The sequence below is a fragment of the Magnolia sinica genome, chromosome 11, assembly GCF_029962835.1.
Source record: "Magnolia sinica isolate HGM2019 chromosome 11, MsV1, whole genome shotgun sequence".
Classification (NCBI taxonomy): Eukaryota; Viridiplantae; Streptophyta; class Magnoliopsida; order Magnoliales; family Magnoliaceae; genus Magnolia; species Magnolia sinica.
Window position 1 is genome coordinate 71,568,898 of NC_080583.1, and position 26,824 is coordinate 71,595,721.

Sequence of the window (26,824 nt, forward strand, 5' to 3'; positions counted from 1 at the left end):
TGGCTCATCTAATAATAATACTGGTGTGCATCTTAGGTTGGATGTGAGATACATGCCACGTGGGTTTTAATTTCCACTCTATTGTAAAGAAAAGGCAGAGAGTGGTGATGTAATTTCTAATCCGCTACTAGAGGCACTATTTATCCTTACCTTCTTTTCTTTTTCTTTTTTTTTTAAAAATTATTTTAACGGCATGTTAATCCACACAATGTTTCGACCCATGTCTTGCATACGCCACAGCAACACATGCACCTCCAATCGAGTCTCCTTGGGTGGGTTCCTCTCCATTTCTGGTGTTTATGGGTGGCTCACCGGGCGTGGAATGGCATGTGAATTGAGGAACCTCGAGCTCTGAGCTCATTCAAGTGAGAGGGTCAATGTCCAGTTGATGAGAACATTAATCTAATAACCCTGATCCTGTACAGTGACATAGTCCAAAATTTGGGCTTCTGTTGAATCTGTATATATCTGGATGAATTTTCTTCTTGACCGTCGATCTTCATAGCACCGTTCAAGGCCCAGGGTTGTTGTATCCACAACTTCATGATGAGGACGGATTCAACACAAGCGTTTCTAGGACGAGCATACCGTATAAATCGACCTGTGGGGCCCGTAATGATTTTTACTGACATCCAATCCATCCATCCATCATGTGCGCTTCCTAAAATCAAGCCAATCAAAAACTCGTGTGGGCCACACCACAGGGAACAGTTGGAACGGGGGCACCCACCATTAAAAGTCCTCCTGATTGTATGTGCGGCCCATCATGTTTTGTATATGCCATCAAATCCAGTCAGAAGATGCATCCGACCAGGATGAATGCACACCCAAAATATCAGACCACTCCAAGACTCAGGTGGGACCCGAGATGGGATTTAGAAGTCTTTCGAATCATTTTACATGGGGTGGCTCGCCCAAGTTGTGTATCAACCTGAGTCTTGGAATCTGAGGAGAATAGGTGGCAGAGCACACTATGGACGATCAGATATCATTAAAACATCAATGTGGGCCCCACTCTTGCAGTTCTCTGCTACAGTGTCATTCACCATAGAGTATTAGAGGTGCGTGTGGGCTTATAGCAAAGGTCAGTTTAAATATCCCTTTCATGAAAAAGAGGAATAGCATCATCCATCCAGCAAGTGTGGCCATTGAGCATCATTGCTTTTGTTGCTATATGTATTGACTTCGGGACAATAATAAAACTACATTGCAATTAATAGCTTTTGCAAATCAGTTTCACAAACAAAAATGGGAGCAAATATGCACCGTTGATTTTAATACAGCAGTTTCACTCTCAACAGCTAAGATTTGACTGTTTTGCAAGCTCTACAAAAAGGAAAAAAAAAACCCAATACGGTGAGGAAAATCTACGATGGAGGGATAATCACAATCACCCACCTCACAGATGACAGAACTCTGCTCTCCTCCAATGGGCTCCAAAATTTCCATTTTTGGCGTACATGCAAACTGGTCCAGAATCCTTTCCTTTGTTTTATTTATCGAATTGGTGAGGAATCACCCGCCTATTCAATTGTCCATTAGACAGCTACCAAACAGATCATCCATGCTCCATCCATGATGGGTCCCACCATTTTTATAGTCTTTATTGGTGAGGAATCCATTATCGAATTGAGATGGCTCATCATAAGTTACAGGCCAACAGCACAAAGTCATATTCCAACGCTGCCTCTCACATTGGTAATAACAGTGACGGAGTCGAACACATGGAGACGGAGTTGAGAAACCAAACAAAGGAAGAAAACAGAAAGAATGGGATGAATGAATGAAACAATACCTAAAAAATGCATATTTACGTAGTTTAAAAAATGCATATTTATGAAGTTTTAGCAGCCGCTGGTGGGAATATACACTGATAGTTTCTTCAAAAATGGCTTCTGGCAAACTAGCAACCTCTGGTCATCGTCATTCTGGAATTCAATCACCCTTGCATCCCAACGGTTTTGCGCTGCAAGCATGCGGGCTTTCTCTATCACTTGTGTTTTATCACGCAAAACAACCCAACCCTGCCAACCATGGAAACAATATATAAGAAATCACAAGATCAAACCAATCAAGAAAAAATATCAATATAACTATGCAATTTGGCTGATATATGTCCAAGAGCTTTGCTTAAGCCCACAAGCATGTACAAGGCAGCTCCTGTAGATGCAGCATGTGCCAACATTGGATATTTGCATGGGATCAAACCCATCCAGCACAGGAGCACCACTACCTAGATGCCCCGACCTAAGAATCAGGTCAGTTCACTAGTTAGGAGGAACATAGTTTACAAAACAAATTTACAGCTGAGAAAAACTTGGCCAAACATTTCTAATCCATGTGCCTGTTTCTATCATTGTGGTCTGTCTGCCTGCTCAGGGGACCAGCTTTATGTTTGAGCAAGAACATCAACAAGATCTGATTACCTAATGGATGGCTTGGATGGTGAACCTGTCTGCCATGTTGAGACATGCTATTGTGTAGATGGTCCACCTGAACACGTGTGTGGCTTAAGGAAGCTATGTCCAAACAGTACTTTTGTGCAACTCGGACACTAATGTTTGGAAAATATGTTTGAAATCTTCGATACCTCCACTAAATGCACTTGACTCATTCAAGAGATAAGTTCGAGATCAAAATGGGAACTTTCTTATAGAAAGAAAAATTCCATTCGGTACTTGAAACACTCGAACAATCGGATTAAAGCATACACTTCTGATCTCAAAACAGTCAAATTGAATATGTGGTTTCATGTCAATTTGGATTTAGGCCATCATCGAGTGCAAGTACAGTTCCAAGTTGTTAAATCTTGTTGGTTGCTCTGCGAAGGAAAAACTTCAATAGTTTTTTTCCCTTTTTTGGTGGTTTCATTTTTAATAGTTTTTATACATTTGTTTATTTTATTTTATTTTTATAAGTGAAGATAGTTGCATTCCAAGAAAAAGGAAGTGCATTGGTAGGAGATTAAATTCCGAGTTATAAGAGAATGGAGAAAGGCACTGCCTTTGATAATCTGCCAAGTGCCAACTCATTTCCTCTGCCAAAGTGGGAAAACAATGTGTTCAGCCTGAACGCGAGACTAAATTTTCATTGAAAACAAAAGATAGTCTCCAAGACTCAGAATGCCTTCAAATGATGATATTTGAGGAATCGCCTTCCACAATAACCAGGACCTATTACTCCTTGATGAGTTTTGATGCATTTAGCACAGTCTAAAACCAGTAACTAGAAATCAGTTTGGTTGAACAACGAATCAAGACATGAGTCAACCAAATTAGTTAGACTAGTCTTGTAAATTCTGACAAGGTTTCAACCAAAAACTTAAACATAACAATTGAAGAATTAAATAATTGAATTAGTCTTTAATACAAAGAAAGAGTGAGGCCTTACCATGTATTTATGATAAGAAAAACAATTTTATAAAATCTTGAGAAATATGAAAATTTTGATAAACAATATGGTTGTTAAAGAGGATGGTGGATTGAGAAAGTTGGAAATACCATAGGGTTACATGAATAGCATCTTAATGTGAATCAAATTAATTGGTATCCAAAATCTAGGTGGTGGAATTTAAAAAAGAGAAAACAATATTATATGAATAAATTGATAGAAGAAGGAAAGTAGAATGTCGAGGAAGAAGTAAACATTATGTGGAATGAGATGGCTAGGTGCATTAGGGAAGTGGCCAAAGATGTTATATAGGAGTATCTAAAGGGAAAATCCAACCACATAAGAAAACTTGGTGGTAGAATGATGATGGACAAAAAGCTATTAACGAAAAACGTTCATGTTTCAAAGCTTGGCAAAGAGCTTAGAAACAATGAAAAGCTTAAACAATACACAAATGCCAAAAGATTACTAAGAAAGTAGTGAGGCTAAACTTAAGGCTTACAATGATTTTTACAATAGATTAGGACAAGAAGGTGAGAAAGATGTCTTCAAAATTGCAAAATTGAGATTGCGAAAATGAGAGAGAGAGACTAAGGACCTAGATCATGTTAGATGCATAAGAGCAATGATTAGAGAGTGCTAGTCAAGGATAATGATATCAATGAAAGGTGGAGAAGCTATTTTTAGAACTTGCTAAATGACAATTACCATGAAAGCATTAGGATAAAAGAAACCATAAATGACGTTGGATTCCATGAATACTTTTGTAGGATTAGAATATCTGAAGCGAAAGAAGCTTTGAGAAAGGTGAAAACAGAAAAGGCCACCAATAGAGGTTTGGAAGTGTATGGGAGATATTGACGAAGTTGTTTGACAAGATTGTATGATCAAAGAAAATGCCAGACGAATGGAGGAGTACTGTGGTACATATTTACAAGAATAAAGGAAGCATACAAATCTGCACTAACTATCATGGGATTAAACTTATGAGCCATACTATGAAACTTTAGAAAGAGTGATTGAACAAAGACTAAGGCATGAGATGAATGTATCAGAAATCAATGTGGTTTCATGCCAAAGAGGTCTACTACAGAAGCTCTTTTCCTACTTAAGACAATTGGTAGAGAAATATAAGGCAAGGAGGGATCTCCACATTGTCTTTATTGACTCGGACAAAGCTTACAATAGGGTCCCTAGAGAGTTAATCTGGTGGATGTTGGGAAGGAGTTTCAAGAGGATATTGGAAAATAAAAAAGAAACATGTTCGATGAAATGGTTGTTGTTATATGCTCCAATAACCAATCATGGGTTTAACTGAATAACTAAATAAAATAGATAGATCTTTCTCTTCCTTTCAAGTTTGACATAATTAAGGATATGTATGAGGGAGCAATAGAAAATGTGAGGACCACTTTTGGAGAGATAAGTAAGTTCCCAATTATTATACGTTGGACGAGTTAACGAGGTATTTGTAGGAAGAGATCCTATGGTGTATGCTTTTTGCAAATGACATAGTTTTGATTGACAAGACAAGGGAGGGCATAAACACAAAGCTAGATTTATGGACAGGTGCTTTAGAACTAAAGGATTAAAATCAGTGACGAAGATAGTATATGGAATGCAATTTAGTAACAATAAGAGTGGGACGAGGAATTAGTTAAGATTGTTGACCAAAAAGTTTCTCAAAATCCATTTCAAAAATAAAATTAAAAAAAAAATTCTCAAAATGACCACTTTCCATATCTTGGGTTGATAAGAGTGGAGAGATTGAGAACAACATTTCAAATATCAATAGTAGCAGCTGATACTATTGCTATCACACCTAGCCAATACAAAACAACAGGGGGGGAGTTCGGGTGTCGATCAAAATATCACGATAGAACACAATGTATCGATGATATTTCGATACATTCCAATATATTCAAAATATCGCAGTTATAAAATGCCTTATATTGTCGATAAGTGCAATGCATAATGATGCATCAGTCCCCTTGCGGGAAAAAAAAAAAAAAAAAACAGAAAATTGTCAAAAATCTTAAAAACAAAAAACATTTTCTTATATATATATATATATATATATATATATATATATGAGATTACGTTCCTAAGGGGATTTCAATGATTCCTTTTCATTAGTTTATAGAGAAGGAGATTTGGGTGCAAAAATCCAAATCAGAGAGTGTGTGGTACTGGAAACCCAATCGGTGAGTTTTTATTAATTTAAATTGTTTGCTCAGGTCTATAGAATGAAGTTATTAATCCATGATTTTGCGTGTTTTGCATGTTCAATAATGAATTTTGACCTTCAATTTTTGATTTTGGAGAAAATTAAGGAATATAGGGAAAATCCAAAATTTCTCGGACTTCACCCACGGAGGATGGAAAAATCATGTGAGAGCGCTTAGAGCTGATCCATAGATTGAAAAAGCTTTTTAGATTTTTTGAAAAAAAAACTTTTTTAATTAAAATATTGAAAAATTAAAAAAATAAATAAATAAATTACATTGACCAGATATTATTTGTTCCTAATATTTGTGTCTTTATAAGTATTCTTTGATCTTAACTCTTAAAATCATCCACACTCATTTATTTATTTTTTTCAAAAATAAATTTATTTTTTTAATTATAAAAAATTAAAAGCATTTTTTAAATAAATGCACCACACGTTGTAAGACAAATTTAGTGTAAGCAATTAATCCATTCAATATGCAATAAATGATATGAATTATAGAATTATTGGTGATTGTTATATTTATTATTGGGATTTTTATCGCAAAATGCCTCTAGGAGTCAGATTTTACCAAATAGTGCTTCCTAGAACTGATGTTCTCGAAAAGTGTTTTTTCAGATAAGAAATTACAGTACTGCCCTTATTATTATTATTTTCCTTTACAAGGTTGAGAATCCAGAATTGTATGGGCCACATAGCATGCATACGGCATCTAACCCGTCCAACAGATGCACACCGACAAGATTATTAGGCAAACCAAAAATATGGCGGATCCAATCATAAGGTGCACCAATAACTAAAAAAGAATATACATCACTTAAAACATCCAAATTCAAGTGTAGCCCATCTAATGATTTGATAGGCCTGATTTTTTGTTTGAATGATCACCATGGTAGGTTGCATATGCTGGATCGTTTGGATCTTATACAAATACCACATGGGTCCCACAAGTCTTGACTTTCACTAATTTTTTAAATAAAAACTTAGATGAGTCCATTTTCATAATTTCCCTCCCTAAAAGCACCTCCTTGTGATTTCTGATCATTTAGGCATTATTTGGTAAAATGTCGATTCCTGAGGAATTTGGTAGTAAAAATCCCTTTATATTTTAATTTTAATTTAAATTTTGTGAAAATATTTGAGATGATATTATTTGTTGTTCTTAATATTCTTTTTGATTTTTAAATGTATCGGTTGTGTTTTCATACATGTCTTCTACAATTTATAAATTACATGAACTGATTTTGAATATAATTGCATCACTTCTGTAGACAATGCATAGTTGAGGACCCTATACTAAGGAAACTTATTATATTTACTTTTTTTAAGCAATATTTTGAGTTTAAAGTGTGTAATAATGTCTTTTTTAATATCCCTTGAAGTTTCGTTGAAAAATTCAACCAATTTCCCAATGTTTCCAAAAAACAATAATACATGTTGCAACACATGCGATATTTCCCATGCAATATCGATAGGTTTCCATACCCCAAGGGTGTGATACATGCATTGATACCGATACTTAAATCACTAAGAGAAAGGTGTCGCTGATAGAAATCAAGCGAAGTGGAAGAAATGGAGATTTGCCTATGGAGTTTTATGTGATTGTCGTGTACCACTCAAAAGAAAGGGAAATTTTATATGATGGATATAAGACTAGCATGCTTTATGGAATAGAATGTTCATAGGATGTGTAGTTGAAATGAGGATGTTGAGATGGATGAGTGGTAAGACAAGGATAGAATTAGAAATGAATGCATTTAAGGGAACTCACACTTTTGTACAAATCAAATCTATCTCCAATTACAGAAGCTATTCTCGGGTCTTGACAAAAGCCTAAATCATGGCAACTTCAGTATTCAAAAGAGGCGAACTTTTTTCTATCATCACCATAATAATCCAATAATTCTTCATTGTGAAGCACTCAAATAAAAGGAACTAGATTAATCTTCTACCTCAGGGCGAAGAATCCGATCCATCTCCAAGAACACATCCGCCATGTCACATGCTTCTGAAAAGAGAATGTGTGAAAGGAGAACCGCTGCATGAAGCATGTCATATGTCCGAGGGTATGTGGGGAATGGTTCGCACCTGCACAAAAATGACAGGAACACACTGCATGTGAGAAATCCATTCTATGTTCAAAATTTAAGACAATAACCAAGAGATGTGATTTTATTTTGCAATACAAAGTAATGTGTAAATCAGTTAGTAGTTCTCCAACAGCTGAGGAAATTACTGTCATAAATTGTTTATTCATGTAATAAATTACTGCTAATTCGGGCAGTTTCCAAAGGTGGTGAGGACAAAAAAGATTAGGCCTTGTACAGATTCACAAGAGTGAGAAAATTTGAACCACACCAGCAGGATTATATGAGCCATCCGTAAGTTTGCCTTCTTTTCTGAGCCATCTTTTTGCCAAGCCATGGATGGGATGGTTGAGATTTCCTGACTGTGATTCTTTAAAACCATAAGTAATCCATGAGGCCCCAACAAGTAGATGACTCAAATTGTTGATTGGACCTATTATTGTATGAAAGATCATGACTGCGCATTTTATAGGCTGTTAATTGGATGGTGAGAATCATCCTATATGTGTAATTTTTCCATGGTCGCCCATGAAATGTGCGCTAGACCTAATGGACAGTTGATGGAGACATCATGCGCAGGTGCAAGCCCCCCCACCCTCTGCACGTACTCAAGGAGGAGGAAGGCCCCACTATCGATTTGAATCGACGACGACATCTATGGAGGACTTCTTAGTTAGGGGGCTGTGCTATAGGGCATTGGAATGGACCCGATCATCATGTGGATTCCACCATTGGATCTCATGAGCGTGGCCCACTACCCAAGATGATCTATGATTTTGAGTTTTGGTTATTATCATTATTAGAAACATCATGAACGGTTTTGATTGTGTAGATTAATTGTTATTTTTGTTACTTCATCTCTAAGAATTAGTGTGATCACATGGCGCAACTTTTGGGGTTTAGGGTTTTCTTATAAATAGGCAACCCCATGTTGGTATTTTTCATTGAAGTTTATGAATAAAATTCTGCATTTTTTTTCTTCTCTGTCCCTCTGAGTTGAAGAAGCTAATTGGGTGCGAGACCCTCCCTTCCTCGAAGGGCTAACTACCATGATGCGAAGTCACAACCATCCCAAATCATCCCCACCTTCTACACCCTACATCCATCATCTTCCACAGCCCTCCCATCTTCAGATTCACCTTTTTCTTGTATCCAAGTTCTCTTCCACAACAGATTTTCAGATTTTGGCCCTCCAAGGGGCTGAAACTTCGGCGGAGCACCACGCACATACCAGGCCACGGATCGACACGAAAATTAGTGTGAGAGTGGGCCTCCCCTGGCCGACCAAAATCTAGAAGTTGTTTTCCGATTCCGTGGGCCCCACACACGTGCGGACAGGGACTCACGCACGTGCGCCTGGGCCAGGTTGCTCTCCACTCGCGTGGATCATCTCAGGTTCTGGATTTCTTCTCTTTTTCTCCTCTCTCGCCTTAAATCCCCAACCCTAACCATAGATAATCCCAAATTCCAAGTATTTCCAACTTTTCCAAACCCTAGATTTTTCCCCGACTTGAAACATGGTGAATCTCTTGAATTGGGGAACAATCCTTTACAAGATTGGATGAATCTTACACTCCTTTAGGCATTGATTGGTTTATAATTTTACTTGATCCAGCCCTAAACTTGTATAGGCTTAGACCCCCGTAGATTCCTCTTGTTGAATGTTTGATCGTTTGTGGGACTTGGAATTTTGTGATTGTTTAAAATTGGTATGATCTAAAGCTTGAAATCTTGCATGTCATTTTTAATTTCATGTCCTGCATCAAATTTGGTATCAGAGCTTACGGTTTTCATAGGGGAATGCATTGCATGTTTAGGGTTTAGTTTATTTATGTCTATGTTGCACCAAGTCCTCCTCATATAGGGCTGTCTAGGACCCATCATTCACAATATGGGTTGCTGAATTTTCTGTTGCCAGAAAATCCCCAAGTTTCATGGCTGAATTTTCTGTTAACAAATTATTTGGCCAATTATATTGCTGGAATTTTAGTAGCGTTGTGTAGTTTCCCTCATATAGAGTCTTATAGGATCATTTAGTCTCATTTAGACACATATAGTTGTATTAGAGGGTCTTTGAGTTGAGTAAGTGGTTGTATGCCCACACGTACTGGTCGTGGTTTTGGTTTGCACCCTACACTAAACATTGAGCAATTACAATAGTCAATGAACAACATAACCCGGCAGTTTGAGTCTTTGGGTAGGTGCTTGGAACAACGTATTGACCAATGCTTTTAACAGCTTAATGTGTTCGTTACCCAACTAGAGACCTCCACCCGGGCAAACTCCACCATTAGGGAAGATGCCCAATCTCAGGCAGGTGGTCAGGAGGATAGACAATGGAATGGGGGTGGCCAAGGAATGGGTCATGAGCGCGCACCCGTGCACCGACCCTACGAGGGGTATCATGATCATTATGACCCAGATACGCAACTCTTCAAGGGAATTAGAGTAAAGGCCCCTACGTTAGATGGCGACTTGGACCCTAAAGCTTTTCTAGATTAGTTGGCAGATATGGACCACTATTTTGAGTGGTATGATATGTCGGATGCTCGTCGAATCCGATTTGCCAAGATAAAACTTGTGGACCAAGCAAAGAGGTTTTGGGCTCCTGTGGAACGAAAGAAAGAAATGTCAAGAAAGCCCCTAATAGTCCATTGGGGATAAATGAAAGAAACTTTTAAGGAAAAGTACCTCTCTTTCTCTTATCACTTGACGTTGGTTGAGGAATGATAGTCTCTTCGACAAGGTTGGCTGAATATATTGAGAAGTTCGAAGAGTACTTGACCCGATGTAAAGTTGAAGAGAATCCTGTACTCACTCTTGCTCGATTTAAGATGGGCCTCCGTTCTGACATTAGGAGAGAGTTGCTCACCAAGAACATAGACACTCTTGAACAGATGTATAAGTAGTGTTGGAGGTCGAGCAATACCTCAAATTATCTGTGAGAAGGCAGTTTGAGTTTCGTGATTCTGGCGCTAAGGCCAACCCTTCTGGGGCTAAGCCCAGTACTGGATATTAATACAAGCCTTCCAGTAGTTCTCAGTCTAGGCCCAAGGATGATAAGGGTAAAGGAGTTGTCGGGTCTAGCTTGCGCAAAAGTAATGCAACTAGCTGTTTTAGATGTCAGGGGTTTGGTCACTTTGCCCATCAGTGTGGCACGAAAGAGGACACCAAGGTGTTCCTTATTGATGGACAAGTAGAAGTAGTGCCCCCAGGAAGTGACATTGAGGAGGAAGAATATGAACCGGCAGAAACCCCTAGCGATGAGGAAGAGGGAGCGCAAGAGTCTGTGACCCTTGCAGTTGTGCGTTACGCGTCTTTGCACAAGCCAAGAATACCGACGATTGGCACCGCAACATGATCTTATATACTTATGCAAAATATGGTGATAAGAGCTGCAAGATGATCGTGGATAGTGGTAGTTGTGCCAACGTATCATCAACTGGCACTGTGAGCCATTTGGGCTTGAAGCTTGAAGCCCATCTTCAACCATATAGAGCGTCTTGGGTTGATGAAACTTCTATTCCAGTCTCGCACCGTTGTCTTGTACCTATTCAGTTTGGATTATATAAAGACACTTTGGTGTGATGTTGTCCCCATGGATGTTGGCCACATCATTCTGGGTAGGCCCTGGCTCTATGACAAGGATGTCACCATATTTGGTCGTTCGAATGTGTGTACATTCTGGTTTGAGGGCAAGAAAGTCAAGCTAAATCCATTTCCACCCAAGAACACAACTGGAAAGGAGTCCACCACACAGAGTAGTGTGAGCGACTCAAAAGAATTGAAGGAATCGAAGTTCAAGTCTAAGCCTCCCCATATTCTAAATGCCAAAGACTTTGAGCGAGAGACTGAGTCGGACTCGATAGTGTACGCCCTTGTGGCTAGGGAGAGTGCACCAGAGGCTAGCGTAGAGTTACCCACTGAGGCCACTCCGGTAGTGGATGAGTTTCGTAATGTCTTTCTTGAGGATCTACTAGATGAGCTTCCCCCTATGAGAGATATACAGCACGCCATTGATTTAGTCCCTGGAGTGACTCTACCAAACCTCCCTCATTACAGAATGAACCCAAAAGAGTATGCAGAGTTGAAGAGACAGATTGATGAGCTCCTAGAAAAGGTTTTCATTCGAGAGAGCATGAGCCTGTGTGCCATGCCCGCCCTTCTTACGCCTAAGAAGGATGACATATGGAGGATGTGTATTGCTAGTAGGGCCATTAACAAAATCACAGTCAAGTATTGGTTTCTCATACTGCGTCTTGATGACATGTTGGATATGATGGCTAACGCTACTATCTTCTTGAAAATTGACCTCAAAACTGGTTATCACCAAATCCGTGTACGCCCTGGTGATGAGTGGAAAATGGTCTTCAAGACAAAGGATGGGCTATATGAGTGGCTAGACATGCCTTTTGGGCTGACTAATGCCCTAAGTACCTTCATGCATGTGATGACCCAAGTGTTGGGGCCCTTCATGGGGGAGTTTCTGGTCGTCTACTTTGATGATATCCTGATTTATAGTATAACCAAGGAACAACACCTCAACCATTTGAGGCAGGTTTGTGGGATCCTTAGAACCGAGAAATTGTACGCCAACCTAAAGAAGTGTGCGTTTATGTCTAGTAGTGTTATCTTCTTAGGTCTTGTTGTGTCAGCTGAAGGTGTGTCGGCGGAACCCGAGAAGGTCAAAGTTATTGTCAATTGGCCTAAACCCTGCAATATTCACGAGGTGCGCAGCTTTCACGGCTTGGCCACCTTCTATAAATGGTTCATTCGAGGCTTCAGTTCCATTATGGCTCCCATCACAGATTGCATAAAAAAAAGAGAGTTTCAATGGACAAAGGCAGCCTCGAAGGCCTTCAGGGAGATAAAGTCAGGATGACCGAAGCTCCAGTCACGCGACTTCCGGATTTTTCGAAAGTTTTTAAAGTCGCATGCGACGCCTCAGGAGTTGGCATAGGAGGAGTACTTACTCAGGAAAGGCACCCTGTCGCCTTTTTTAGTAAGAAACAGAATGAGGCGAAGCAAAAATACTCCACATATGACAAAGAATTATATGCGGAGCAAAAATACTCCACATATGACAAAGAATTATATGTGGTAGAACGGTCGTTGCGCCACTGGCGTCCTTATCTATTGCCGCAAGAATTCGTCTTGTTCTCGGATCACAAGGCCTTGAGATATCTGAACTCTCAGAAGAAATTAAAGCCTAGACACGCTAAGTGGGTCCAGTTCCTTCAAGAATACACTTTTGTGCTTAAGAACAAGGTCGGTGTAGAGAATAAGTTTGCCGACGCGTTGAGTCATCAAGTCGAGTTACTCAATACCACGAGTGTCGAAGTCACGGGGCAAGAGCGTGTCAGAGAGGATTATTCTGAGTGCCCAGATTTTAGAGTTGTGTACACATCGTTGTTAGAGAGTCCGTCAAGAGCTAGCAGTGAGTACTTGATAGTGGACGGATATTTCTTTAGGAGTGACCTTTTGTGCATACCTCGCACCTCTCTCCGTGATTTTGTTGTCAGGGAGTTACATTCAGGAACGGTCACGAGTCATTTTGGTCGAGACAAGACCATTGCCCTAGTGGAGGATAGATTCTATTGGCCAAGCCTCAAGCGAGACGTGGTCAAAATTATAGGGTAGTGTCGTACTTGTCAACTAGTAAAGCAAAAAAACAGAATACAGGGCTATACACACCTTTGTCAGTTCCATTCGCCCCTTAGCGGGACATCAGTATGGACTTCATGCTTGGGCTCCCCAAGACTATTCGGAAACACGATTCCATATTTGTTGTCGTGGACCTTTTTCTAAAATGGCCCACTTCATTCCTTGTTCAAAGACCTCTAACGCATCTCATGTTGCCAAGTTGTTCTTTAGTGAGGTCGTGAAGCTTCATGGATTACCCAAAACCACAGTGTCTGACCGTGACATGAGATTCATGAGTTATTTTTGGAAGACACCATGACATATTATGAATACTAGGCTCCAATTCTCTTCTACCTACCACCCTCAAACCGATGGTTAGACTGAGGTGGTCAATAGGAGCTTAGGAAACTTGCTCATGTGTTTAGTGGGGGAGCACACCAGGACGTGGGACACTGTACTACTTATCGCCGAGTTTGCATTTAATAGCTCTGTCAATAGATCCACAGGTTTAAGCCCTTTTAAAGTCATTACTGGTTATAGGAAGTCTATTGATCTTGTCCTTATGTCCCTGTCCCATAGGCCATCAGAGTCTGCAGAGTCCTTTACACATCACATTCATTCATTGCATCAAGAAATTAGGTGAAAGATCAATACTAGTAATGAATATTACAAAATTTCTGCAGACCAACATAAACGATTCAAGGAATTCAATGTAAGGGACTCTGATGGTCCGCATCAGGCCAGAGCGGTACTCTTAGGGAGTTGTTCGTAAATTACATGCGCATAGTGATGGACCATTCAAAATTATAAAACGAAACGGTCTCAATGCGTATGTGGTAGATCTTCCACCTTCCATGGGAATTAGTTCCACATTCAATGTGGAAGATCTAATTGCATTTCAGGGGACCACTGATACATCGTCCAGCCTTTCACCTAACCATCCCGATTTTCCAAACCTTTCCCTTGATCCATGGCCCCTTCCCGACCCATCTTCCCAGTCGTGACCTCCCATACCTATCATTCTCACACCCAGAGGGGAGATAGAGGATATTCTGAACCATTAGATAGTATCGACGTCGGACGACGGGTTTCAAAAGTTCCTGATCAAGTGGAAGTCATGCCCAGCTTTAGACAGTACGTGGCTCACTGAAGAGGAGCTTCAGAGACTTGATCCTGACATCTCGGAGCGGTTCAGGAGTTTTGTTTCGCCAGTGGCGAAACCTTTGCAGCCAGGGAGAGTTAATGGGGACATCATGCGCATGTGCACGCCCCCCACCCTTCGCACGTACTCAAGGAGGAGGAAGGTCCCACTATCGATCTGGATCAACGACTGCATCTATGGAGGACCTCTTAATTAGGAGGCTATGCTATGGAGCATTGGAGTGGACCCGATCATCATGTGGATTCCACCATTGGATCTCATGAGCGTAGCCCACTACCCTAGATGATCTACGATTTTGATTTTTGGTTATTATCATTATTAGAAACATCATGAACGGTTTTGATTGCGTAGATTAGTTGTTATTTTTGTTACTTCATCTCTAAGTATTAGTGTGCGCACATGGCGCAGCTTTTGGGGTTTAGGGTTTTCTTATAAATAGGCAACCCCATGTAGGTATTTTTCATTGAAGTTTATGAATAAAATTCTACGTTTTTTCTTCTTCTCTATCCCTCTGAGTTGAAGAAGCTAATTGGGTGCGAAACCCTCCCTTCCTCGAAGGGCTAACTACTGTGGTGCAAAGCCACAACCATCCCAAATCATCCCCACTTCCTACACCCCACATTCATCATCTTCAACGACCCTCCCATCTTCAGATTCACCTTTTTCTTGTACCCAAGTTCTCTTCCACAGCAGATTTTCAGATTCTGGCCCTCCAGGGGGCTGAAACTTCGGCAAAGCACCAAACACACACCAGGCTGCGGATCGACACGAAAATTGGTGTGAGAGTGGGCCTCCCCTGGCCGACCAAACCCTAGAAGTCATTTTCCGATTCTGTGGGCCCCACACACGTGCAGATAGGGACTCACACACGTGCGCCTGGGCCAGGTTGTTGTCCACTCGCGTGGAGCGTCTCAAGTTCTGGATTTCTTCTCTTTTTCCCCTCTCTCGCCTTAAATCTCCAACCCTAACCATAGATAATCCCCAATTCCAAGTATTTCCAACTTTTACAAACCCTAGATTTTCCCCTGACTTGAAACATGGTGAATCTCTTGAAATGGGGAACAATCCTTTGCAAGATTGGATGAATCTTACACTCTTTTGGGCATTGTTTGGTTTATAATTTTATTTGATCCATCCCTAAACTTGTGTAGGCTTGGACCCCCGTAGATTCCCCTTGTTGAATGTTTGATCGTATGTGGGACGTGGAATTTTGTGATTGTTTAAAATTGGTATGATCTAAAGCTTGAAATCTTGCATGTCATATTTAATTTCATGTCCTGTATCAACAGTCCATGTTGATCTATCGGACTGCCCAATTTTCAGATGCAAGTAGGAGCACTATAACTTGTAGTTCTCTAAGAGCACTGGATTGCTTTTCCAAGTTTAATGTCAGCTTTTTTAGATTATAAGATATCAATATGACCTTTCTTCACCCTGAAATTTATGTTTGCTTTTATGTTTTGCATATTTCAGAAAATCTAATATTCGTTGTTTCAAATTCAAGCAGGAAATGGGCTAGATCTAGCTTGCCTTTACCAGACTATAAAATGATGATAGTTCGTCCACCAAACATGTAGCATAAGTGTATGTTAAATTGTCAATCTAGACGTCATATCATCTAAATCATGACCGCCATGATGGGAGCATAGCCAAAATCCGATTGTTTAGACAAAAACTCCTGCTTCCATTTGTTGAGTTTGGACCAGTGACCATTTTCTTTTTGACCATCAATTTGATGCTCATGAATTGGATAGTTAGAATCATCTGATTGCCATGATTTTCGGCCTATGCTCCTATTGGAGATGTGCCTAGAAAACCAATGTGAACCCTGTCCATTGGTGATGTGGATAAGATATCGAAGATCTCAACCATAGATCATGATGACCAAGGGTCCTAGATGGACACATTGCTTACGTTAATTAATATGTGGAGGTGCCTAAAGCATACATAAACATGGGTTAAAGGAGAGAGGAATTTCCTCTAGTTGTCCTTAGGAACTTGAGACTAGACACGACAGTCACTAACCAATGGGAGTTGTGGTCCATGGATATCAGTAGCCTGTTATACCATGGCCATCTAGTAGGTTATAGGACAAACATGTGATTGTTGTCATCATCATGGTGATGGATATGATCATCCTATGTAAGGGAATTGATGATGAGATAGGATGAAAGTCTCCACAATCAGGCATGACGACGGGTCAGTGAGCATTCACCCTACACCACATGAGAGTGTAAGTGAGCCATGGATACAGGCTCCTGGTTTGGACCTATTAGGGACTTGCATTGGTGGATCAAGGTCAAGTCTCTAGACTAGGGCCCATTATGCCTGGATAATGACCAACTTGAGGGTGCATTGGATCCGATTAATCCTTAGGCTTGAGGACATTTGAGGGTCAAGATCTTTAATTATTTGTGCTCTGACTCACTTTACGAGATCATCAAGTGGCTACGAAAAGCGGGTGTGTCTAAAGGCATCTATCAAGGTCCATTAATACTCGCATTAGCTAACAAGGAATCCACTGGTTTCCTAAGAACTTATTTATGGCATAGATCTAAAAGATCAAATTTCATTAACCAGTTTTTCCATTGGGTCCAGCACTCGGAAAGGTTTTTAAAGGCTTTGAAAATGTTTTCTACCATTAAACTTTTTGTTTTAATTGTTAAAAATGTTTTGATCACACTTGATGATAATCTAATAGTCCATATTTGAGGGTCCATCACTTGATCTGCATGGGCACTGGGTCTTTGGTGGATAGTCACGGTAGTGGAAGGATTGGATCGGATATGCATGGCATAAAGCAGGAACATAGGATTCCAATGAAGAGGGAAATATGGAAAACTGTAGGGTAATGGAATACCATAACTGGTGTCTCCTCAGGAACTAAAAATGTTCCTTATAAATAGATCCTATCTAAAAGGGAGAGCCAAAGACGGAGAGAGACTTAGATGTCCCCCTTTGGGCGTCAACTTGTAGACAGAGAGAGAACTCTCCTCCATTCATCACAAGTGCATAAATGTGTGGGGTCCACCTATGTGTGGACGGTGTGGTTTAGCCTGGCCCTATTCCGGGGCTGACCTATTTGGTTCCCATCTCTCCTTTAACTAAGATAGATCAGGGAGAGATCTTGGTTTGGAAGATCGACAGTGACAAGATTAAGATCACAACATGTGTTTTCAATCATGTAAGCTCTAATAATTGATCTATATTTTTATTATTTATAGAAAATTGAGATTATCAAAACGGGGATCCATTAGGGCTAATACAAAATCTGATCATTTAAAAAAAAAAAAAAAAAGGTTTTAATTCCACCGCATTTTGAAAAACAATCCAACAACTCCCATCCATAATGTCACCCACTCCGCTACTTAGTTTCGATCAAGATGCATGTATTCCATGTTTCTAGTGGATGAGTCACCACAACTTAACCTATTGTGGCAAGTGTATATCATAGGCTAGACCTGAGGAAATACTAACAAGTACACCAAACTAATCTGGATTCCTTGGGAACTTCAAATTCTTGAAAATTTATACTTGGATAACGAAAGTCAAGAAATTACCATTTAAAAAGAAAAAAAAAAAAAAAAAAAGAAATTAAGTTATGGAAGTGCTTAAAAAATGTAAGTAATGTGATATAAAAAGGCTGCTGATGGTTTTCTTAAGAGAATGAGAAATTTTTTACTGATGTTTATTTTACACCCAGCTCTCGAACCAATGTCCAGATTGTCCAGATTCTAAACAACAACAACAAAAAAGGAAAAGTTAAATCAATAGGAGATGGTTTACCAGTCATGCAAAACACCAGCAAAGCCTTGTTCTAGTATCAAAGGAAGTGTATTGGGGGTTCTAATGGGGACGACATTCATCACCCAAACTGATTTCCTTGCCTCCAGAAGTGCAGCATTTAATCCTCCATAATGAGCATTCATGTCCATTACATTGCGCATCATGTTAAATGGAGGTAAGGGGTCTTCATCACCCGGCCTCTTTGGATGGTCCGAAAAGATCAAAGGTGTAAGCAAAGACCAGTAGTTTTTCAGCGCTGATCTCCAGACAAGTGAATCTTCAAGAAAATCCTCGAGATGGACCCCTGCAAAGATCAACAAGAGTCAGGACACTAGCATTAGGGCAGAATTAACTTTTTTTAAATTCAAGAGGAATGAGTTTCACAAAGTCCATCACATTTCAGACACCAAAATAATCAACCCACAAATGCAGCAGAAAATTACAATATGAAATAAGGAAAGAAGAGCTGACACTAAAACTCACAAAAACAATCCACCAAAACAATACTTTCCATGGAGAGCAAGTTCATATGAGCTCAATTGCGCATCTGTGTGCCAGTAGGATCTGTTTTGTATGGGAATCCAACGTCTGCTGGTATTTCCTATTATACATGAAAGAAGGGGTTGATAATATGACTCCACACCTTTCTCATCTTTACAAACAGGAGGTATGCCCCCCTGCTTCCTACAATGGAAACCAGAATAAATACAGTATAATGAATTTTCCTTGTAAAGAAGCATTACAGAGAACCATAACTGTAAAATATGAGGTTCACTAATCCCATGGGCGAGTACAAAGCAGACCTAGACAAGCTGCACCGGTCTGGCTGCACCTGCACGTGTGTCTGACATCCAGGCTGTCCGTCATTTGACCCACCATGTTGATGCCTGGGCCAAAACCAGGCTGGTCTCTCATCTGGTGAGCCATGGTGCTTGAACAAATGGATGGCTCCACAAAACTTGGGCAAGGCTCTCTAAGCCACCCGGTTTTTTTTTTTTTTGCCAATATGGCATTCTTGAGGGGACTGGCCTAATCTTCAGGCCAGGGCCCAGGGCATCTTCATAATGAGGAATACCTGATGATGGATGACTTGGATATTGCACCTTTGTTCCACATTGGCACACGTGTTGGCGTGCACTGTACAAGCTTGCGGGGTTAGCAAAACTCTCAAATGAATAACATTGGAAAAAGAAAAAGAAAAAAGGTTAACATTTTATTTTAGAAGGCCAACAAGAAAATGAAGCAAAATTTTATTCAGGACAAAAGTGAAAATTATGAACCACACCGAGATGCAAAGCAATTAATGTCAGCTGTTTTCTGCCAAATGAAAGTCTCATCTTGCTGAGATAATAAACTCCAACAAATTTTCTGGGTAAAATCCTCAACTCGCATGAACATGATTCTGTTCTTCCCATTTTGTGAAGCTGGTTGAGGTTTGCTTGTGGGTGATGTCAAAACGAAGTAACCTCCAGGCTTAAGCATCCGATCCACTTCAATAAGGAATGCTCCATCTGCTTTCAATAAACACTGTTAGAGTGGAACAAATCAGTGATCGAAACACACTATGCATGGTTAAGAAACTTGATCTCCAAACACAACATTTATGCAGGTTCTGCCACGCAAGAAATCAGACATTTTCTTTGCACACCAGTTTGTTACCTGGGCCCACCAAAAAATAATAATAATAATAAAAAAAATAAATAAATAAAAAAATCTTAGCTTTTCCAAGGGATGTGTTAGGTTTCTTCTTCTTCTCCTTCTTCTTGTTTTGTAATTTCCAACAGGCCCCATTTTCCCAACTTTTCTCAGAATTATTTCCACAAAAAGCTGAGGAAAAAAATTCCCTGGGAAAGCTGGAAAATTTATAAAACAATAGCACCCATTATCCAACTCAAAGGTGGGCCCCACTGAGAAGCAGTCTAAATCATTAGTAGACCTTTTTCTAATATATAAAATAAACCATTCATTTCCCATCCATTGATGTGATGACAAAGATCAAGAGATGAAAGATATTTTTGAGAGAGATGTGCAATCAAAGGTGGGCCCCACATGATGTGATTACTCCTTTTTCTAGTAGAATAATATGGATCATCCATTTCCTAACAATCAATCAGATGATAAAGATGATAAGATCAAAGTAACTTTCAGGTGACATGGGCAATGAAAGGTGTGACCCATATGGACGGCCTAGATCAACGATTAGACTTTTCTAACATAATAAAGATGGATATTCCATTTCCCATTCATTGATCAAACAATTTGCATCATTGTATGAAAGTATTTTTTTGGTGGGAATGCACCATCAAAGGCAGAAACCCAAATGATATACAATGATCTAGCCTTCTATAGTAGAAAACTGGATCATCCATTTCATTATCGTGGATTGGATGATTAGGGTGATGCAATCAAAGTGAATTTTTGGGAGGGATGGGCAACACAACCACGCATGATGGGCAGTCCAAATCAATGATCAAGCATTTAGCATAGTCAATATGGACCATTTATTTTCATGGCCACTAGTGGGTTGGTTATGATCGTTTAATCAAAGTCACTTTTAAGCAGGAGTGTACAACCAATGGTGGCCCCACATGATAGATGGCCTAGATCAACATTTGTTCCTTCTCTATATAATAATAATAAAATTGACAAGTAATAGATGATTTATTAAAAAACAGCTTGAAAACAAGCCAAGAAAAACTACAAGGCAGCAAAGGAAAACTAAAACTTACAAAAAAAAAAAAAAAAAATGTGCAAGAGAAGAATCCTCTTTAGCAGGATGAACAAGCCCAATCCACAATATCCCCTTTGATTTTCCAAAGAACCTCTTCCCACAGACATTCTTTGTTACGAAAACAACTAGTGTTACACTCCCCCCCAAATATTCCATAAGACAGCTAAAAGCGACATTCGTCATGGCCTCATGGGATCCGAGAAGGATTAGAGAGCTGCGCTTCATGCCACATTCTAAACAAAAGAACTAACGCCGGCATCATCCCTGATGAGTTGAAGACCTTGAGCAAATCTGACCAGATTTTGTGGATGAAATCACAGTGAATAAAAAGATTATATATGGACTCCGCATTCCTCATGCACATAAGACAAAGTTTGGAAGGATCATGAAGATTGTCGATTGTGAGAATGGGCTTGCGGCCTACTAACCAAACAAAGGTAGCCACCTTTGGGGGAGACCCATAAGAACAAAAGGCGTAAAAGCCCCCACTGGAAGATGAAGCTGGACTAATTGATTGGTAGAGAGATTTGACTGAAAAAATCCTTGACGGGGAGGCGCTCCAAACCAGGCTATCCGGGGAAGAAGGGGAAGGGGAGATGTTGTGAAGGTGCGTCATAAGCCTCAGAAAATCATCCTTCTCTATATAATCAATATGAAACATCAGTTTCCAAGCAATTGATCGAATGGCTTAGAATCATCCAATCAAAGTGCTTTTAGAGAGAGATGGGAAATCAAAGTGCTTTTAGAGAGAGATGGGCAATCAAAAATTGGACACATTATAGATGGTCTAGATCAATGATCAAACGTTTTTCAATGTGATCAATTAGGAGTGTCCACTTTTTTGGCCATTTACCAGTAGTTACAGTTGTGTGGCCCACAATTTAGGCCAATCCATGAATCATGTGGCCCATTTACTCAATGGATTAGATCCCCAACACATGTAAACAGATGTCTTAAAACAAGCTTTAAACTTTTCCCAAGATTTTCTCAATGCTAACGAAATAGATTTCAGACTTTGCCCAGGAATTCTCAGTCTCATTCCAAACAGAATTAAACAATTTCTGGAAAACATTTACCCTTTCTTGGGTTTCCCCAGGAAAGAAAAATACCAGTGAATAAGATTCCCAGCAACCAAACAGACCCTTAGTTTCATCACTCGTATGCTACAACAAGACTTAAAACAGCAGAAAAAATTATGTTTTCTTGAAATTGTAACGATGGAACAAAGTAAACAATGCTTTGGGTCAGGGGAGTTATTTGATACTCCAGCTGTGTATGAAACTTGATACACAGTTGAAACTTGATACACGGTCACTCAGAAATTGTACACGAGGCATACATTAACTGAAATTAAACCGAGTAAATTGCCAGTACTTGTTGTCACAATCCTAAACTCAGACTAGACAAACAGTCCTAACCTTTGATTCGTGGACACGTTTATTCAAAAAGGACCATTGGATATTTTCATTTTTAAGCAGCCAATAAATATCCAACTGTATAGTCAGCAAATGAAATAACAGTACTTCTTGGTTCAAGATATTTCTAAAACTATGAACCACGATTTGGGAAGTTTAATTTCAATTATGTGTATTCCATGTATGCAATTTCTAAGTAATTTATAACCACTTGCATGTCAACAATCACACATTCTGCTAGAGTATCAAAGTTTTTCTCTTTTATGTTATTCTTCCCCTAACTATGCATACAGGGCTTATTTCTTCTTCTTCTTCTTCTTCTTCCTTCTATTTTTTTTAAAGGTAACTTAACTTTTATTGAAGAAGCACCAAAAGGCAAAAAATTACAACAAAGACCCTGCCAATCTCAACCCAATCACTTTGTTTGGAGGCGACAAAACAATTGACCCAATCTAATACACCCAACTTTGCTTTCAAGAAGACATCCACTACCGACCTGTGACAACCATTGAAAACCCAACCACTCAATACATCCCTTAAAATTGCCAACGAAAAACAACCTCTACATCACCTCATCTTTCCTCCCTACTCCTCCCCCCACACAAGGAAGAGATCATCGATAGACCTTGGCATCAGCAATCCACCATGAGACATTGAAAAGAGCAAGAAATCTCCCCCATTCCACACAAGCAAACGCATAGTGAATGAACAAGTGGTTCACCGACTCTGTCTCCCGCATGCACATCGGGCAACAATTGGGAATCACCTTTGCCCCTATTTGAAAATTGCCTATGGTGAGCACCTTATTCCTTCCCACAAGTCACGAAAAAGCCACAAACTCAGGAGGGGCCCCGTATAGCAACTAGAATACTCAATCCAGTTCTCTGAACTTAAATGGTAGTACAGTACCCTACAATAGTATAGAGTCCGTCTATTGGTATCTGACTATCCTATTAAAGGATAGTTTCCAGGAGTATAAATTCAAGTCCACATTTGATCATGTAGGATCATGTTGACTTAATAACCGACGTGACTGTGTTCCTCACTGATTTTCTTTTCTATCTTCCTCTCTTCTAGTCACCCAAAGATCAGCATTACTAGTAATCATTATCATGAGCAATCTCCCTATAGTAACCCTAAACTCATTTTCGTGACAGATTCCCCTATCTCATTGCTGTGACACTTGTGGCCACGTTCTCACTATTGAGACCCTAACCCATAGTAATGACTCAAGATCATTGCCTCATTTCGTGCAATTACTCTACACAAGCTTGTCAATCATACTCTTCATAGTTCACACCATCATTGTCGACTTTTTCTATCAATAACAGAGAGCAGATTGAGATGGTTCAGCTCATAGTAAAGAGTCAAGATCATTGTGTCATTTCGAGCAATAACTCTGCACAAACCCGTCAGTCATAACCCTTCATAGTTCACACGTCTTTGCCAATTTTGTCTATCAATAACAGAGACCTCTTAGAAGAGATAAAATGGAAAGAAGACTGAGATAGCTCAGCCATGAGCTATGGAAACCAAAAATAGCCCTAGCATGGAAGTTTTGATTATGGTCAAAAGTCTTGAAAGCATGATGACGGGAAGACCTAAAAGGACTTGGATTGAGGTGTGGTGCCTTACCGAGGATGGGCCTTGCAAATAATTGTCCTTAGATAGGCATTACTTGCAAAACATGATGATGACAATGACGACAAGGATGATGATGGTGACAATGGCAACGAGGATGATGGTGACGATGCAAAACATGATGAGGCGGAACATGATAACGATGACGATGGCGATCATGCTGATGATAGGATGAAAAATGATTATGACGATGGCAATGACATGGCAAGTACAGTGGTGCAGGGCCTTAAAGGAGGGAAAGTTTGATTAGATTTGGAGGGCCTAAAAGAGGGGATGACCTAAAAGGACTTGGCCACTAAGGTCAAGGTGATGCCTCACCAAGGATAGGGCATTAAATAGTAATTATTGGTGAAACATGATGTTGATGATGATGACGACAACAACAGACTGATTGAGATTATTTACCCATGTGCTGTGAAAACCAGAAATGGCCCCAGCTGTGTTGGATCAGGCCGGTGACTTAGCCATGAAGGGCTTGAGAGGAGGATGAAGGGAAGATCTAAAAGGAATTCAATGGAGGCAGTGACTTATTGAGGATAGGGCCTTAGATGGGAATCATTTACAAAAAATAAATAAATAAAACAAAACCAAAAAAGACGATGATGGCTTACTAAGGATAGGACCTTAGAAATGATTGGCAACAGATGATAATGATGATGACGACAGCAGCAGAAATGATGATGGAAATTTGGCTCTTTTACAGTAATAGTTTGCAGAAACTTGGATTAGTAAACAGTGACTTGCATGTAAAACAGTGCAATCTCTTTAAGTTCAAAGCAAGACACCGAGAATCAATTTTAGTGAATCATATGCACATATGGTAACCAATTTCATTTATCCTGAGAGGATCATGTTCATTGATACATGTCCTTAGCAAGAATAAAATAGCAGTAAATTTTTTTTTAGATAAAGAGAGAATGTTAGAAATTATATTTATCAAACATGGAGAACTCAAAACTAGCTTTTGATGAGGAGGTTAGCATTTGCAATGAATATGAATCACATGCAGTGGGCAAAAAGCCTAATCCAATCGTATCAGGGAGTACCTTTTGTGTCCCACTTGATTCCACATTGAGCACAGTGAACCATATCAAATGACAAGGAGGGATATGGAAGTTGCTTTGAAATAAAGCTTCCAATCATTGCCGGGAGACCCCTCTCAAGGGTCAGCTGGACTTGACTCCCGGATACCTCATAAGCCGCTATACACACGGTCATCAGATTTAGTGAAAATAAATGAGCTCCGAAACTACCGAATCCACATCCAATATCCAATACAGTGCGGACCTATAATAACCATGAAGAAAATTGAAAATTGATATTGTTAAAGCATACATATAAAAGTATATCACATATATTTTGCAGCTGGTAACTGTGCAAGACTGTGTATGTGATTTTATAGCCAATTAGGAAAAGAACTATCTGTAGACAACTCCAACAACATCATGAGTATCTACCAACCCAGCCAATGGAAATGGATGATAATGGATTCTGTTCAGAAATATTTCGGCTAGAGCCATACATGAACTGAGTTATCTCGGTTAACTCGCTCGACTCGACTCGAAAAGGCTCAATTCGAAACTGAGTTCAAGCTGAGTCAAGCTGATTTTTGAAGCTCGAAAAAATTTCGAGCCGAGTTCGAGCTTGGCCGAGCTCGAATCGACTTGGATTGAACCTCAACTCGAATCAAACATGGATCGAACTAGTTCGGTGACTCGGTTGTTTTGATATTGATGTTGCTCACCAAGTGTTTGATGAAATGACTCAACGAAGTGTTGTTTCGGGTGGATACATTCCTTGGGATCAGCCAGTGGCGAGGAAGGTATGGATATGAAACAAATCACTACCAAAAAAACAAACATTACAAGATAAAATTACCCTTGGATCTTGATTTTGATGCTGCCTACTGAGTGTTTGATGAAATACATGTAAATTGCTGCTGCTGTTTTGCAAACTGTGAGAAATTGAAGGTGCACTTCATGTGTTTGAGAAAATGCCGCACAGGCTCGAACTGGCCCAAGCTGTTGACCGAACCGAGCCGAGCTGGCAAGTCAGGCTCGAGGATCGAGCCGAGCCGAGTTCGAGCTAGGGTCAGCTAGCGGCCGAGCCGAGTCGAGTTGTGCCAAGCTCGACTCGGTTCAACTCATGTACAGCTCTAATTTCGGCTACAAAATTGAGCAAATGCATATTGAACTATCAAATGCAAATGCACATGGAGGTTTCAAACCAAGTAAACAATATCAAATGGATCACTAGTTCTCAAGCAATTTCAATTCAAACTCACTTCATTAGGAATAAAAATATTCCCCATCACCTCAGCAAATTGTGCAGAGATTGCTGCAAACAAACTTGACAGACTGCAATACAAATTTAACTCAAGTGCATTTGAAAACCAAGATCCCTTTTCCTCAATAGACTTGAGAGTGTAAGGGTGTATGATGAAATCAATGTATTTGTTTGATAAAGTATTAGTTGTAGATCCACCACTCGCCTGACCCAATACAAATCAGAGAATAGCATTTCCTGTTGAGGTTTGAGCAGCAAATGGTGTCCCTCTTCTTGTGCCTCTGAATCCACAAGTACCAATGGAGGACCAGGAAACCACCTGACCTAGTATATCTGTAACAGTCACAATGGTATTATTGAAACTCGCTTGAACATGAATAACTCCTTTTAGTATTCTACGTCCACTCTTACGTGAACCAAAACGCCCATTCCTACGTGAACCAATTCTTGGTA

At 39.8% G+C, this 26,824-nt stretch overlaps 1 protein-coding gene across 2 annotated transcripts in view; it reads right to left on the reverse strand.

The window, feature by feature from the left end:
• Nucleotides 1-1,192: 1,192 nt before the first annotated feature.
• LOC131219327 (probable methyltransferase PMT5) overlaps nt 1,193-26,824 on the reverse strand; it is a 55,733-nt gene continuing 30,101 nt past the window's right edge. The window contains exons 3-8 of one of the 2 annotated variants that reach the window (XM_058214406.1): nt 25,132-25,372; nt 19,584-19,809; nt 18,801-18,982; nt 18,299-18,602; nt 7,573-7,708; nt 1,193-2,024 (exon numbers count right to left, since the gene is read on the reverse strand). In XM_058214406.1, coding sequence (XP_058070389.1) covers nt 1,845-2,024; nt 7,573-7,708; nt 18,299-18,602; nt 18,801-18,982; nt 19,584-19,809; nt 25,132-25,372 — 1,269 coding nt within the window. In that variant the 3' untranslated portion in view covers nt 1,193-1,844. Of the gene's footprint in view, nt 2,025-7,572; nt 7,709-18,298; nt 18,603-18,781; nt 18,983-19,583; nt 19,810-25,131; nt 25,373-26,824 lie in introns of those variants that run through there. The other variant, XM_058214405.1, reaches the window with a different exon arrangement.